General features: G+C 42.0%; 2 protein-coding genes across 3 annotated transcripts; both read right to left on the reverse strand.

Annotated features, from left to right (window-relative positions):
* Positions 1 to 680: 680 nt before the first annotated feature.
* otpa (orthopedia homeobox a) lies at positions 681 to 4,483 on the reverse strand. 2 transcript variants are annotated; one of them, XM_067258557.1, is made up of 3 exons: positions 4,447 to 4,483; positions 3,499 to 3,896; positions 681 to 1,202 (listed from the first exon to the last, which is right to left on the reverse strand). In XM_067258557.1, exons 1-3 carry the CDS (start codon positions 4,481 to 4,483, stop codon positions 681 to 683), a joined length of 957 nt encoding a protein of 318 aa, XP_067114658.1. The 2 variants fall into 2 exon arrangements, with proteins under 2 accessions (XP_067114658.1, XP_067114657.1); XM_067258556.1 differs by having other exon boundaries at positions 4,408 to 4,483.
* A 4,903-nt stretch (positions 4,484 to 9,386) lies between these two features.
* tbca (tubulin cofactor a) lies at positions 9,387 to 16,675 on the reverse strand. Its single transcript, XM_067258307.1, has 4 exons — positions 16,535 to 16,675; positions 12,984 to 13,089; positions 10,560 to 10,646; positions 9,387 to 9,722 (listed from the first exon to the last, which is right to left on the reverse strand). The coding sequence occupies exons 1-4, from the start codon at positions 16,585 to 16,587 to the stop codon at positions 9,642 to 9,644; spliced, it is 327 nt and encodes a 108-aa protein (XP_067114408.1). The 5' UTR covers positions 16,588 to 16,675; the 3' UTR covers positions 9,387 to 9,641.
* Positions 16,676 to 16,734: the final 59 nt, after the last annotated feature.

Here is a 16,734-nt window from a genome sequence, read left to right on the forward strand (position 1 = left end):
TTTCCGTGAATTTGCCTTGGCCAGCACATGCAGTCAAGTTCTTTTCCTTGTTCTTGCGATTCCTGTTCATTCCAGATCATTCGGCTCCTTTTTTCCAGTGGATGATGATTTTTTTACTCAAAAACTTCCAAGTGTCTAAAATTTGTTCGTGCACAGCGCATGCCTTTCGCCCATCTTGGTTCATGCTGTGCAGCTGGTGACTTTGAAAACGGTTGTATCGCCAACTTCAGCGGGTTAAGCTACAATGAAATTTTCTCCTGTGGATACCGGAATAGTCGCCAAACCAAACATCAATAGAAGCCCTATGCAATATAGTTAAGGGCAATGACAGTTATGGGCGAATAAATAACTTAAATACATAAATAAATAGATAAATAAACAGCCTGTACTAGCCTAACCGAAAGTCAATAAATATATAAATGATGTAGGCTAGGACTATTGTAAATACATGCAAATTATGAAAACAAGGTGTATTTAGTGGGCACATACCCATTTAGAGAACAATTATCTTATGTCCCTAATTGTTATGATTGCCAAATTTATGGAGGTAGCCTATTTCCTTGGTTTTACTCAGATATATTCACATCCTTGTTTGGTAGCCTATTTGCTAGGCTGGATGTGTTCAACACACATCTAAAAAACATTAAAAGACAATTAAGGGAAGGATACGGAGTCATTTACTAAGTAAAACTCATGGATACTGTGTGCTCCAGCGCTTTGCGGCGCAGCGAGGCGATGCTGGTCCCTCTCCAGACGTCACTGTCCGGGGAACTACACAGCTGGGGCGACCCGGTCACGTTGGTCGGACCGGAGAGTGAGGATGGCACCATCCCGGGGAAAGAGGGCTGGTAGAGGTGTGACTGGAGCCCGGAACCGTTTGAGGACATGTTGGCCAGACCCATGGAATTGGGTGGTGGCCCGGCGCCCAGACTGCACTGGGACAGCGACTGCGCCATGGCCTGTTGACGGCCGAGGGAGGGTGGTAACTGAAGCTGGGAGACTCCGGGCATCCCTGCCGTTGCCCAGCGTGTATCGTTAGCGTGGAAAGAGCAGAGGCTGTCATTCATGGCCGCGGCGGCCGCTGCCGCGGAGGGAAACTGTGGGAGGCCATGGTGGGTCGGTAACAGAGTCCCGGGAGAACGGAAAACATTGGTCGTCTTCTTGCGCTTCTTCCACTTGGCGCGACGGTTCTGGAACCAGACCTGGTGACAGACGAAGAGGGACATTGTCATCACTGTCCTATAGCCGTACTCTTTTGTCTCTGTACTCGTGTTGTTTATCAAGCCCCTCTGGATTTAGATGTCACATAATACTGCACATGCAAGAAAACTTAGGTCTTCGAACGTCAAAATAGGCTTACATAAATAAGTAGGCTATATACATGTCTACACACTTTGTAAATTGCTTGTGATACTAACCTATGGTTTTAGTCGCCTATGCATTGCGCCTAAAAGAACGAAATAATGTTGAAGAAACGGGTCATCGGCTGTATATGTGCAGGCAGCGTTTATTTCACTGGTCCTTGACAGTTTAAGCTATATATAGATCTCATAGTAGCCATATACGCTGCCGATGATTAATGTGAGGATTTGGTTGAGAAACTGGGGCCTCGTATTAAGAGCCCCAATCTCACTCTCTCCCCCTAGCAGCCAGCCATGAAATCCGGCCTCAAATGCATTACACTTCAAAGGAAAGAAAACGCAATTTCTCATTCTGTTTAAAAGACAGAGTACACTCTCATTGCGTCCACTATTAAGACGTGGAACACTGGCAAGCCCATTTCACGAGAGAACCGCGCGCCTCTCATTCGAAACATTCGAATGATCTCTACCCGGAAATTTGACATCATGATTATAGACGTAGGTCATTTTACTATTGGCTATAGGTCATTAAATGTAAACGTTATATTAAGACGTAGTTGATGCATATGGTAATGATGGTCATCACAGCAATTTCACATTTGGAAGACTCAGCTGAATTTTTATTGCCACTTAATAAAACGCCCTGGTTATCAATAATTTTGAAAGTCTTTGATTGTAATGTTTTTTGTTTTAGTAGGCCTTACTGTCAACTTAATAATAATGTAAATTGTAAGTGATATTATGAAAATTAGTTGCTGAGAAATAGCCTAACTGTAATGTCGGGCTATTCCTTCCTTAGCAAAAATATACGTTTGCTATTCTGATGAATTTTGTACTGCGACGGAAGATTAAATCTAATCTAAATACTGGTTCACTTTTTTTAATGCAACTGCAGAAGCATTATAATTGCATTGAGATGCATTATGGTGCTGTAAACAAATCTGAAACGCATTTAGCGTGTTTGAAATAAAAAAAATTACATCCAGGAATAAGCAAAGACATACATCAGTAAATCATCTCTGCATTTCAAATACCTAAACTTCCACTAGAAAATGAAAGGAAGCCTTATTAGATTTGAGAAAATATACACAACAAGCCTGTTTATCTTTTAAAGTTCCTTTTAAAGTGTTTTTCCCAACTACATTTATTATTAGCTGATTTGTAGCCTATTATCCGTAGGCCTATTGCGTAAAAACATGCATAGCTATATGCATATATCGTATAGGCTTTTGGTTAACGTAAATATGATCATGTTAACCAGACTGCTTTTGACATGGACCATGACTCAAATAAACGATATGAAAACGGAAGATACATTTTGTTTAATAGCACGTTAAATGGTGGCTAAATTTAACGTTTCATAAAAATAAAAACATAGGTAAGTAAATATATTTTGAGCTAGCATTGTGGTGGGTAGCCTAAAGCTATAGCACATTAATTGAAATCTATTAAATTTGCAATGTATCCATATCTCAAGCCAACAGCCTTCGGTTTCTAGCCTGCAGTTTGAAAGTAACCCAGTTATATAGTCTATAAGAATCTTAAATTACACGAATTGCGAGAGCACTATTTGTGCGTTCATTTCAGCACCTTGGAGAGCTCGTTTTCTTTGTTAAATCGGAATTTGACTTAACAAAATACACCCACATGCAAGTAAGAATTGCCTAGGCCTACAATGCCAAACTAAATTATTTCCTGATGTAGCCGATATTTAAATGAATAAATAAATAACAGTAGGGTATTCTTACCCTAAGAAGTGATTTGAGTTTCTTCGTTTTCGAGGTGTAGGCCTATAATTTCGAGTTGAATCCAAAATTCTGACGTTTTGGCAATGAGTAGCCTTTATAAAATATTCAACTTTACATATTTAAGGGATTTAAATACGTTTTGCATTTCAAACGGCCCAAAATTTAAAATTATAGTCATTTCTAGCTACATATTTTCGTACATACATGTTTTCTGTGTTTGTGGTGCAGATTTGAGACAAATAACAGCTTTCCCCCCAGAAATAACTAGGCCCCGATATCAACACCTTCTACACACTATCGCTGTGAGGTCTTGAACAAGACTCAGTTTAACTTTTATTCTATATGCATTTTTCTTCACTTGTGTCACCGCACAACATTGTCAGACATACCTGCACACGAGATTCCGTCAAACCAATTCGAAGGGCCAGTTCCTCTCTCATAAAGATGTCTGGATAATGTGTTTTGGCGAAGCTGCGCTCCAGTTCGTTAAGTTGGGCCGGAGTGAACCGGGTCCGGTGCCGCTTCTGTTTCTGACTTTGCTGACTTGCAGATTGGTTGGAATTATTTTGCTGTTGCTGCTGTTTCTCCTGCTCTTTAGTGTTGACCTGCACCCCGGAAGGGTTGGGTCCATTGTTGATATCATCTCCCGGGAGCATTGTCGTCCCTTCCACAGCGTCGGAGCCCGGAGCTAGATCGCCGGAGTGGCCAGGGTCAGGTCCTCCGCCACCAAGCCGACACTTCAGAGACTCCCTGTGGCCTAAAAGCTCTGCCGCAGCATCCTTCATCCCTGAACATAAAAAGCGCCACGTGAGATTTAAGTCAAATATATCCAACATAAACATAACTGCAGGCTGTCGGGAAGGAAAAGGGTTAGATTTTGAATTCAGTTTGTCAAGGCTATCAAAAGTGATACTAACATGTCACAATAAAACTACAAAAACAGGCGCGTGGAGAGTTTTTGTTTTAATAGACGATTCTCCAAATCACTGAACATACTAAAGTCAGACATCCAATTCGGCTAGTTAAATACATTGTAAATCACCCAGACACGTAAATACAATTCCAAAAATCACATTCACCACATCAAACACGATGTAAGCTCTCTTAAATACAGGATATTTAATTTCCTTTGATCACATCAATATTTTTAGAAAACGGTTAAATCAAATTACGCAGTAATATAATAATAATAATTACTTTCCCAATGAATTAGCTCACTTAAATCACATTAAGATAAAATAAGAAACAAATTGTCAATTTTCTCTGCTTGATTTAGATTAGAAGTGTCTCCAGCTTACAGTAGAGTTGAAGACCGGAGTTTGGCGACGATAACTCACCGAGGCGAGCATCCAGGAGGTCGGCATGAGATAGCATTGCGCACCGCTCCAGGGCGAAATGCTATTCCAAAAAAATCTCTATGACTTTAACCTATTTAAAAAATATATATAGCCTAAATGAAAGCAAATTCGGTTTGTGGTTAAAAAGGAGGTTCCTTGCATTATAATGTCCTTTAGAGAAACGGGGAGGCGCTTAACAACTGAATGAACCCATGAGCTTCTTCAAACGACGACCAATCAGAATTGAAGCCCGAGATATGTCAGCCACCTGCAAGACCCACACATAAGCCAGCCACTCAAATGTTCCAATCCAACCACATTCACAAGTTCATTTCTCCTCATTTCTATAATTGGGGTTGATTTCAACTCCAAATTATATCCAATAAAATCACCTGATTTAATATCTGCGAAAGCTTTAGCCCATTTGAGAAATCGTAGTTTAGATTAACACAATATTTGTTTAATTGTACGTGCTGTCTGTGCATCCGTCTTGGTCCCAGCCTTGAACATGTGGTAAAGACTCACATTAGAGTTTATATTCAAACATAATTTTCATTCACAATTGACTGTCAAACGTGACTAAGGCAGTATAAACTAGTTCTTAACACAGGCCAAGTAAGACCACTCTGTATGCTATAACTGGGTCAGTGATTTGGATTATGGGAAATGTTTAAATGCCTTTAAGTTTTTCTTTATTGAAACGAAGCGAACCTCTTCTAATGTAGGCCTGATTTTCTAGCCAGTCAACAACAAAGTTTAGATTAGCGATATATTTCTAACCAGAGTAATTTTCAAGATCATTAGGCTTTTATGTAATTAGTGCCAAATCTATTATTATAGTAAAGTCTGTATAAATTAGAGGTGATTTACTTCTGTTTAGGCTCAACTGTCATGCCAGTGGGGGAATTATAAATTATATTTGAGCAAATGGAGTGCATAATTCGGAAGAAAGTGGAAACAGAGTTGGGCAGAACATGAGCAGTGGATGTTCTCCATGTGACGGAGGGAGACATGCCACAGAAGGCGTGCAATGTAAGATGTCACTATACACAGGCAAACATAATCACGCTTTAAACACTTTCAGCAAGCCAATTGCTTCCATTGTATTGATTTTTGATCCAATCTGTCCAAATTAAGGTTTTCATTTTGAGTCAGGAAAATAATAATAAACAAGTCGCTAATGTAGTCACTAAATAAACCATCATTACACTAATTAGCACAATAGCTTCTTGTCATACACCAGGTTCCCAAAATATATAAGGACACAAAAATCTAACAGGCCCCAGACAGATGTTGGAACGTTTTGTGAAGCCAGTTCATTTGTTATGGAGTGAATGGTGCTTTCTAAAGTGGCACAAAGGACGCGTCCGAGCGTAAACTTCGGGCACTTTTGGGTCTTTTCTGTATCTGTCTGTCTCATCTTCTATTTGTTAGCAATCTGGTGGCAAGATCACCGGGAAGCGGGAGAGGAGACACCAGGGTCAGTGGCAATCCTTTATGCGCTATAGGGAAGTCTGCTTGTTATGGCGGTAGCTGAAAATGAGGAAATGAAGAAGAGTGCAGATTCAATTTGGAAACAATTGCCAGTCCTGTGTGTTTTCACATCCGAACGTGGATTAAAGCTCCGAAGCCAAGAAAACGTGTGCAATTTAAGAGGTCTGGGTTTGTAGTTCTTCTTCAACGTTTTATTGAAAGGAATGTCTGACTGTATTCCGGGTATTTGTTAATTCCTCTTTATATTATTTTTAAAGGTGTTGGAATTTGATCTGTGTCAGTTTAGCCTGGCTCTTGTTGCGCGCGGAAACCATAACGATCATTTGAAATCATTACATTGTTTGGTGTTCTTCGCTCGGTCAGAACTGAACCGTTGCGCAATGATTGATTGCGCGCTTCATTTTACGACTTTTCAATAGCTCGGGGCTTTTATTGCTGTACAAACAAAAGTGAATGACTCCTCTCGTTGCGCCAGGTCATATTTAACCTAGGGAACCACCAGAAGGAGGATCCAAGACACGATAATACTACCAGGTTTTCAGGGTAGGCTACCATTAGAAATACCAAATGTGGGAAATTTGCAGTAAAACTGATCCAATATTAAACTCTAAATCTAATACAGTGAACAAATGACAGGCTTTCTTTTTTTCACGGAGGATGATGTGATATTTCCAAGTAAATATACTTTCAATTGTTTCACACGGAGAAGAGGAAAACTGTTTGATAACATTTTGTGTGCCTTTCATAGCCTACAATGTAGGCTATTCATTCAGACAACATTGCATATTAGGCTTCCTATAGATTAAATCTTTGAAGGCCAATGTCAATACTGCAGAACCAGCACCTGGATATCAAAGTAAAACAACAAATTTAAATAAATATACTGTATTTCCGTGAAGAAATGTTGAGCGTGTCCGAAAGATGTCTTCACCTCTATCTATCCAATGGGGTATTTGCCTTATCTAGGCTACTCTGTGGTAGCCTAGTAATCTATGTATTGTTATAAACATCACGTGTCTGGATGACATATAATGCCTGCGAATAATAATAGACCAGCGATTATAAAACAACGGTGTAGCAAAGAGATAATATTAACTATAAAGTCAATAACTTAAATAAGCAACAACACACAACCTCATAGTAACAGTAACATTACGGAAACAACTGATAGGATGCAAATCATAACTTTGTATCAAATGTATGATAATGTTAATAATCACAATGTCTTATTGTTAGATGATCCTATATTTTGATAATTATATCTGTGACTAACAATAGGCTAATTGTGGGTTATACTAGTCCTACTAATAATATAGCCTAGCGTTTCTGTTGTTGTATTGATAGGCTATTTTAATTGAACTAGCCAAACTCCTCTACAGGATAGTTTTTGCATTTGGCCAATACATTAGCTTCATTGCATTATAAGTATGAATATCAATGTAGTCTGTACATATAAAGACACATTGAGTCGCCCACACGGCAATATTAGCAGCGACAATAAGGATAATAACAATGATGTATGAGCACAAAAACAAAACTGCACAATATTTAGGAGTAGGCATATTAGACCTCTTCTATTAGAGATTAGACTATAGTATAACTAGTCCACTTATACCTTGATACTACAATAACTCAAGGCTAACTAATAATAATGATAATAATAATAGGCCTAGTTCAATAATCATAAAACATTTTTGTTTTACATTAATTTTAATTTTAACAGACTGCTAAATAATATTTTAATATTTATAATGTCAAAAGTCTTAAACGTGATTTGTGCTCACTTTCCATTACACCTCGTTTTTCTTAGACATTTGTGTGTGTGTGGGCGCGCGCGCGCGTGTGTCAGTTTGAAGGTCCTCCTTGATTTGGAAAAGGCTGTAATTAGGGTAAACAAGGACAAAAGCAGAGCCGCATCTCTCCCAGGCAGATATTCTGATAACAAGCTCACATCAATCTTATCCAGCATATAAATAAAAATAGACAAACAAACAAATTCGCCCCCTGCAAGTTAATGCGGCGCATCTGACTGGAAAGTAGACATTTTCACGCGCTCTGGAGATGAGGAGTGACTTTTAATAAAAACAGAAGAAAAACAAATGTAATTCTACGCGGTATTGGAGCTGGAGATTTCCAGGCTACACGTCTATCTGTGGGGGCCTTGGTTTTCATTCAGGGACTGCGTGCTGCTGTTTTCCCGTCATCACCGTGTCCTTCATTCTCCAGTGTGCCCTCATTTTTCGGGCCATGGTGCTGAGAGATATCACAGAGGATGAGTTTTGTTGACTTTTTTCTTTTCTTCCCCGCCAGGTCTACGGGTGAATATAATTCATCGGGCGTCTGTATTCACTCAATTAGAGAATTCTAAGGAGAAAATCGATCTTCCATCTGCAGAAATGCCAGTTTAACAAATTAGATTCTTGTTTCGTGCAGGTGATTTGGTGACAGTCGGGGGATTAGAAGTAATAAGTTGTGTGTTTGAGCTCTGGGGAAGAGAGGAGTAAGAGAGGCACAGCGCGCGGCGCGCCAAAGCGTGTGGCTATCCATCAGGTGCGTCGCCGCGTCCTTCGGCCGCAAATCCAGGTAGTGCCCGCCACCGAATCTCATGCCTCAATTAGCGCCGCTGCCCTCTGTGTGGACTCGATTAGACCGTGATTTATCCGAAAGAAATATAATTATGGTACCAAATAAAATAATCAGCATTGAAGAGCGATTTCCTTAACGAGATGGAGCGGTTGGATGTCACGGAGTAGCGGCGCCTCATTAGGGCGGTAATGAGACTTCGGGGTGATCCCGATAATTATCGAAATCTGTAAAATAAGGATCAAGCCAAATGTAACCTTAATTTGTCTGGCAACTGAGCGTTTTTATAGCAGTCCTGTTTAGTACAGTCCTTACCTTAGCCTTCAGAGCGTGGATTTGACAAGAGACTTTATCCCCGCCTTGTTTGGGCCTATTTGCAGGCCAAGACAGAAACGACCATCGTTAGCCATCAGTTTGATATTTATGTATGACCACATGTAGATTTAAGTGTATAAAGCCACGTGAAATTTTGCAATTTATATTTATTTTTTACACATTAAACTCATAGGGATACTATGATTAGCCTAAACAGATGTGACTTGCACTGTTAAGAGCATAATAGATATAGTGATAGGATGGTTTCCCATTTGTCTGTCAGCAAATGCTCTGAAACGCCCAACCAATACTTATATACAATCACAGGAATGGATGCTGGACATGACAGGCCATGTCAGATTTCATGTCAGTGTTTCATGTCAGTGTGGGCTGCATGGATTCCAGTGACCAGTGGAGGTCAGTATCTTTGTAGTGTCAAATCATCATTCTTAGATCTCCTTGCTTACACTCTCCATCTCTCTATCTCTCTTTGTAAAATAAATAAAAAATAAACAGATTCATTGAATGCTGTGAAAGAAGCCAGGACATATATTCCGTTGAATGTTTATTGGATACTTGTGGCATTGTTTACATCACAGAATCATGTCAAGACCAGTAGGCACATTGTTCTTAAACGTAAAAATAAATTATGACCCGCCCCCCCCACCCCTAAAAAAAAACCTTTGGAAAACTAAAGAAATTAGGGGGAAAAAAGACTGAATGATTCTGTTTGTCTCTATGTTTTCAAACAAGCCCAGACGAATGGAATGGACATTAAAGAGGCGCATCTCACTGTGAGAACATCATCCTTCAAGCTTCACTGAGTCCAATATGGTTCTGGCCTCTACGTACTCCGCTGATTCGGCCAAGTCTTCCTCACTTTCCTGCAAGACACAACAGCAGAGAGAACCCCCGGAAAACACACATATTAGTATATCAATGTTCACATTTCCATCAGTTATAAGTCATATTAGTTATGTTTTTACTACAACAAAAAGTCTGTGTTTAGATATTTTTTTTTAAGATGAAGACATACAACAAAGAACTAAAGATGTTTTTGTCATTGTTGTCCTGTCCCATTTGCCCATGTAGAAGACGACATTCAATTCAAACGAGGCCACATTAAAAGTACAAAATATATTATGAACCGTAAAATGATTCCCCTCAATAAAATCAACATTATGTCAAGACGGCCTATGTTCTATTAATGTCCGGGAAGCATTAAGAGTCGAGGCAGAGCAGGAATTGTGTGGGTTTGACTGGGTCACACCTGTGCTAATAGAGGGCTAGTGGGTTCCTATAGTGGCCACAGTGGTGACAGCACTGCTAATGAACTGTGATGAGGCACTGTGTGTGTGCGAGTGTGTGTGTGTGTGTGTCTCCCAGTGGGTGATTGAGGGTGAGGGTGAGGGGGGGGGGGGTAGAGCAAGGCAAGTCTACCCTTCCTGGGTTTCCTTCCATCTTTACCTCCCTTGTGCGCTTGCTTCTACACATCTCTGCAAAAGGTGACAGCTGCCCGACTTCTGCGGCGTTTTAATTCTGACGACCCTAAGGCATGCACGTCTGTGCGCGTGTACGTGTGTGCGTGTGTGCGAGAGAGACGCTTTCCCCTCGTTCACGCGCCGGTTCTCATCTCGACACAAGCCTCGAGATATCGAAGCCACCGCGCCCCGTGCTGATGAGCAGCGCGCGGTGGAGAAAGGTTCCGTAACACGACGTACCAGCAGCTGCTGTAGCTCGCCGTGGGCGATGGAGAGGCGACGCTGGCAGTCTGGGATCATCATTCTGGATTCCTGCAGCACCTCCAACTGGAAACACACACAGAGCATTGCATCAGCATCATCCTGTACATGATATGTCATACACCCAGTCTACACCCAGTCTGGGTTCTGTTCAGGCATGGGACAGGGCAAATGAGTATTTACAACAACAACATAAATGTAAGTAATGGATGTGTGAGATTATCATCATAATATAATTAAGGGGCAGGTACAGTCATTTATTGCACTAGGTTAAAGGTCAGAGGTTCAGTTATTACTGTTGCGAAACATTTCTATAAAGGTTGAACCAATTAATACATTTTCATATCACAAGCTGCTGTGACACAACTTGCTCTCCGCGTTGAAATGACTCTGGGTTCAACACAAGGGGTTCACCATCTTAATCCAGCAATGTTCTGGTGGGGGCATTTGCAAATTCCTGCAGCATGCACCAGGCAGCCCCGCATATGCTTCGCGAAGGTTAACATGGCCAGACATGCTGGTTTGCGTGGAAAAAAAAAGTTCCTGAGGTTATTGATTGGGCGGAGCGTGGGGCTGCAGGGGATCTCCATGCCCAGGAGACCCACTGGGAGGAGCGGGGGCCCAGGCATGGTGATCAGGCGTAGAGAGGTATTACTATGCCTGGGGAGAGGTTGTGTTGGAGTCTGGGTTCCTTTCCCAGGCACAGCTAATGTGGAATTCCCTTGACTGGCACCCCAGAGAGCACAGAAGGCTCGGCTAACGCAGTCAGACACACCTCGCCCAGAACGCACACCGATCCTCGCACACCTCAGAGCCACAGCGCGTGTGTGTGTCAGGTGGCTGAGCGGTTAGGGAATCGGGCTAGTAATCTTAAGGTTGCCAGTTCGATTCTCGGCCGTGCAAAAATGACATTGTGTCCTTGGGCAAGGCACTTCCCCCTACTTGCCTCGGGGGGAATGTCCGTGTACTTACTGTAAGTCAATATGGATAAGAGCGTCTGCTAAATGACTAAATGTAAATGTGTGTCTGCACAAAACACACACACGCACAGCGCTGCATGCGCAAACACAAACCCTAAAACTCAGAATACACAACAGAGGTAAACAGAGACGGACTGAAACAGATAACCAGGCAGTTGGTAAAAAAAAACAGCCAGGCAGGCAGGCAACACAGGTACATCACTGGTAGTCTGGGCCTGGGCTCCATTGAAAAAGCCACGAGGTGCAACAGAGTGATCAGGGCTGCTAAAACAGAGAAAGGTCAGCGTGCCCTCCCCCTGCAGTGGAATGATCCCATCAGCGTGGGATAAAGATGACACTTAGAGCGTATTGATTCCATTAAAATAAAAACCTCTAATCCATCCTGCCTCCAACCTCTCATCTCCAACCATAATCCATCTGGCCTCCCCCAATCCCACCATTTAACATCCGCCTGGCCTCGGCACTTGTCTTGAAATGAACAAACAGAACAACTGGGCCAAAGCAAACATGGAGCATGAATGTTGATGCCTGTGAAAACGAAAAACTAAAATGCCCCGCTGCTCGTTGGAAACGCAGGCGCTACGCCGTCAGGTGCATTCAGAGGCGTTAGGATCTGAAATCAACAAGCTTATCCAGGGGAGAGAGCAGGTCTCATCCTCGTAACACACAGGTGAAAAGGAACGGCCAGCAGAGCACAGATGCCAGCACACTTGTTTGCGGTTGGAGACCTTTTCAGCCTTCCTTCAATACACTGAGCAGTAAAAGACAGGAAGATGGAGGGAGGCAGGAGAGAGAGGAGGGGATGGGGGGGGAGGGAGGATATGGGCCATTGATCTGTAAGCAGCTCTAAATTACCAGCATGTGTCAGTAATTATCAAACTCCTCCAAAGTTACATAATGTCATTAAATCTCATGGGCGAATTACAAAATCACTAACGATTCCTCTCTCGAAACCTAATTCTTCATAATCATCCCTATCTGACCTCATTACTGAAATATGGGGCTACTAAAATTGCGTTGCACTGTGAAATTCTCTCATCCTGTAGGCCTTCTTGGTGTCAGATCAGTGCTTTGTTTAAGTCCATCTACTGCCTTTGGAAGAAAAGATCCCTCACAAATATTTCTCCCAAAACATATTCTCCACCAAATAGAGAATCCCTATTTTAGTCCCCCACTAATACTGTTTCCTGGTCTTCTCTGAGGGGTAAAGGTTTGAGAAATAAACAGTGGGGAACTTCGAACCCTGAAAGGAAAGTGAAGATGGATAACAACCCAGGACAATCGTTAATAAAAATGAAGACGTTTTATTTCATGTTTATAAATCGTGTTCATGTAAAACCCCATTCCTAGACTTTAACACACCCATCACTTTCCTAACCCTGGAACGTGTCTGCTTCCACACTGCACTACTCGCTGTACCAACCTGTTTCCTGATGACATATTCACATCCTGCTTCGGCCTTTATCTTCTCCACCTTCTCCTCCTGGAGCGTGGCCTCCTTTGTGTACATCATCTTATCCTTCACCAGTCTGCAGACGCAAGGAGAACCAGACTAAATACAAATCATTGGCTTGTGGGCCGTAACACTTGTTTCATACTGTATTGTCCGATCAACATGCACCAGTCACGCAGACAAAACAGAGAGCCAAAAGCCCTGAGCACAGAGTAGACTATCCTGCCAAGAATAGCCATCTGTTCTCATTCTCCTCCATGCTGACTGGTGGGAAAGAGGAAATGATGGCTTCGCACTGGTCCAGATGTGTTACTGGTTAGTTACTACCTCAGAAAAAACGAACTTTTTTTTTCTCTGTTGTATTTGCATTTTAAATCAACATCCACTCCTTGTCAGGTTGTAGAAAACAGCCGAGCTGTTAATATAGGTAACTAAAATAAACATCCTGCAGTTGTAAGCGTGTTTGGTCCTGCCTGCAGTTGTCAGCGGCGTGTATTGCCGATATAAATCTGCATCTGTGTGCTCTTTAGCTTAGGATGTGAGGCCTTCAGCTCCCGCCTGATCACCACACTGATCTGACTCCTAGCTCCATTTATCTGACACTTTTAGCCACATGCCCAATAGCGCGAACACACACACGCTTTCTCTCTCTCTCTCTCACACACACACACACACACACACACACACAACTAGCCCTTTCTAGGATTAATTGATCATCAATTTAGTCCCTAATTTAGACCAAGTCAGGTGGTAAATGGGCCACTTTTCCTTGATTGTTAGTGAAAATGGGCTTGAGTACATTGATAAATTTTGATTATTTATCAATTACGGGCCAAATGAAACTAAATCTATTAAATAAATTCCGACCCTGATTGGCATAATGGAGTTTGAAAATATCGCTATTGATAATGATTCTCGACTAATAGTCTTTTCCGGCTGCGCTTGCTTGTCGGAGGGACGACGCAAAATTCATTTTTCATAAAATCAGCTGCGTGCGCGTGAGTGAGTGATCCTTCATTAATCAGTCACATTACCGGAGACCCTTCCCTCGGCGTAGCGCGGCGCTTTGCTTAGCCTAAGAAGCCCACGGCACTCTGTCATATTTTACGTCAATTACCGCTCATTTTAATACATTTCCATCAAGACGCTCTTAAACGGCGACCATATGCAACTGCAACTCCTCTCCCCTCCCTCTGGCTTTACACAGAATGAGTGATGTCACTGCTGGGATTATTTAGACCAAAAAAAGGGCAGCAAAGAGAGGAAGAGAGGGAGGAAGACGTCTTGAAGTAATTTGAATAAAACTGAAGGACAGTCTAATAACAAAATGTCCATTCCCTTCCTTCCAGTCCTGATGTTAATTTCTTATTTCTCTCAGACTGGGAGCGCAGTGTGAATCAGGGGTGGGGTCGTGGCTGGTTTTAAATAGACCTGCCACCACAAGCTTAATGGAAAAGGCAGCTCTCTGGAAAATAGAAAAAAAAAAGGGAATTAGAGCCAGCCGACACACACATTCGACCGCCTCCCCCAGCACTGTATTTTTGAGCCACGACGTAGCCTGTGCCAGGGCTCGAATGACAAAGGCAAATTACTGTTGTCATTTTATTAAGGGTATCCGCCTCGCTAGGACTGAGAGGCACTGACTGTAATGTGCAAAGCCACAGGAAAGAGGCCTTGCTGGGAGAACAGGCTCTGTTCCGTCTGTGCTCTCCGGAAAACAGACAGGGTTGGAGGGGACAACAGGAGGATGGAGACACGGGCTACATGCAGAGAGGGAGTGAGAGAGCGAGATGGACGTAAGGTAAAGAGACAGGTAGTTTCATCTGTCTAACAAAGGGTTGAAGTCTCTGCCACTGTCATGAGTCATGTGACCCGAATGGAAATAAACCCTCCCCTGTTTCGGGGTGACATTCCAGTTCCAAGAATTATAGATGAACTACTAATAGATCTATTAAACGATGGGGCGCATTGAAAATAAAGAAAAAACGGGGCTGTCTCCAGCTAGATGTGTTCGAAGTGCTTACTATGGGGCCTTTTTCACTGCTGCAGACCTTCCTGTGACATCACCCTCAGTGGGAAATTCAGCCACTGCCCTTAGCCACTCTCATCAGGGAGGCTGTTAGTAATCTGACCCTAATCAAAACACAATCAATACCACATTACGCAAAGGCCACACAAGAGTGGGGAACCAAGACGCTGGTGAAAGTCTCTCAAACAGATCCCACTCAGGCCTCCTTTTACTGTACATTGACAAAATCCGTCCCGTTGTACATTACGATGCAATTTATGAACAATTTATTTTATTTAAAAGAAATAGGATTTGATGGCCTTGCATACGGAGCGTACATGCAACAGTTCCTAAATAGTTATTTAGGAGGTTGTGGATAAATACATTTATGATGCCATGATTACATATACCTACAGAGAGAGAGAATAAGTCTATCCAATGCTTCTATGTCTAATCACAGATTAATCAAAAAAGTGCAGGATTTTGAATACAAAGAGCTGCTGTAAACAAAATAAGACTGGTGATTAGGCTAAGATTCTAATCTTTGGCATCAATGTTTTGACATCCTTGTTTGCCGGACAGAACTGTGACAGGATTGATTGTATATAGTAAGTTATTGATATGCTACTGTTTGCAATAGCATCTTTGCCATTAAATATACATATTTACTGGTCTAATGTTTGTATTTACAAACATTAGACCTTGGACTACTGGCAATAAAGACATATTTCGTACAATAAGAAAGTACCATACGTCACAAGGCCTACATCCTCCAACGTCGTTGGCTAACGTTAGGTAGCTGGCTAGCCATAAAATATATCAATGCCATAGACGCAAGTTCGCTAGTTAGCTTGCGCATATGTTGCTAGCTTAAATTGGTATTTTCATTAACGTATAGTTAGCACGCGAAAAACGTGTACAAGCTGTCATGTTGCTGTCGGCTATGTAGCTGGTAGCCCAGCTAACCGTTTGATGTATTCAATCACAAGAAACTATGATGCAATCTGGCTAGCTGGCTAACAGTTAGCAGCATACAACTCTGAACCCCAGGTGAACAACGTGGCCAAGATGACATATTGCTGTCGGCTAGATAGCAGGGAGCTAACCATTTGATATCTTATAGCACAAGAAAATAGGTCAACAATCTAGTTAGCTAGTTGGCTAACAGTTAGTCTAGTCAGCAGCATGCAACTCGCATTGTTAAGATAGCGGACAGCATCCAACTCCACTGGCCTAGGTGACGATGGTAAAAAACCCAAAAGCAAGGCAGTGAGTTGGCAAACGCAACCGACCTTCTTTACTAGTGTGTGTGCCGCGATAAAAACTACAAAGAAAAGACCAAGCTGTACAATATTGAATTTCGAAAAATATTGCAACCGAGCTAGCTCTAGCCTAGCTGAAAATAAAGACAGGGATAAATCTAGCCTCGTTGTTTTTCTGTGGCTTTAACACACACTGCAGTAGGCTACATGATATGCTAGGCTATACTTTTTTAAACCAAAAGCAGACTTACCGTTTAACAATACCGGTTTTTATTTTAATTTGCCGTATTCTAGGATCCGCCATAATGACTAATGTCCAATTTTCAGACTGAAAGAGTGTTACTATCAACGTTGCTAGCTACTTCGCACAACCTCAGACAGTTCCTGTTCTGGTACACGTGGTGTATCACGTGAGTGCGCGAGACTTCTGCTTCATCATGGTACTCCGTGC

This window comes from Osmerus mordax, chromosome 20 (genome assembly GCF_038355195.1).
Source record: "Osmerus mordax isolate fOsmMor3 chromosome 20, fOsmMor3.pri, whole genome shotgun sequence".
In the NCBI taxonomy this organism is placed as follows: Eukaryota; Metazoa; Chordata; class Actinopteri; order Osmeriformes; family Osmeridae; genus Osmerus; species Osmerus mordax.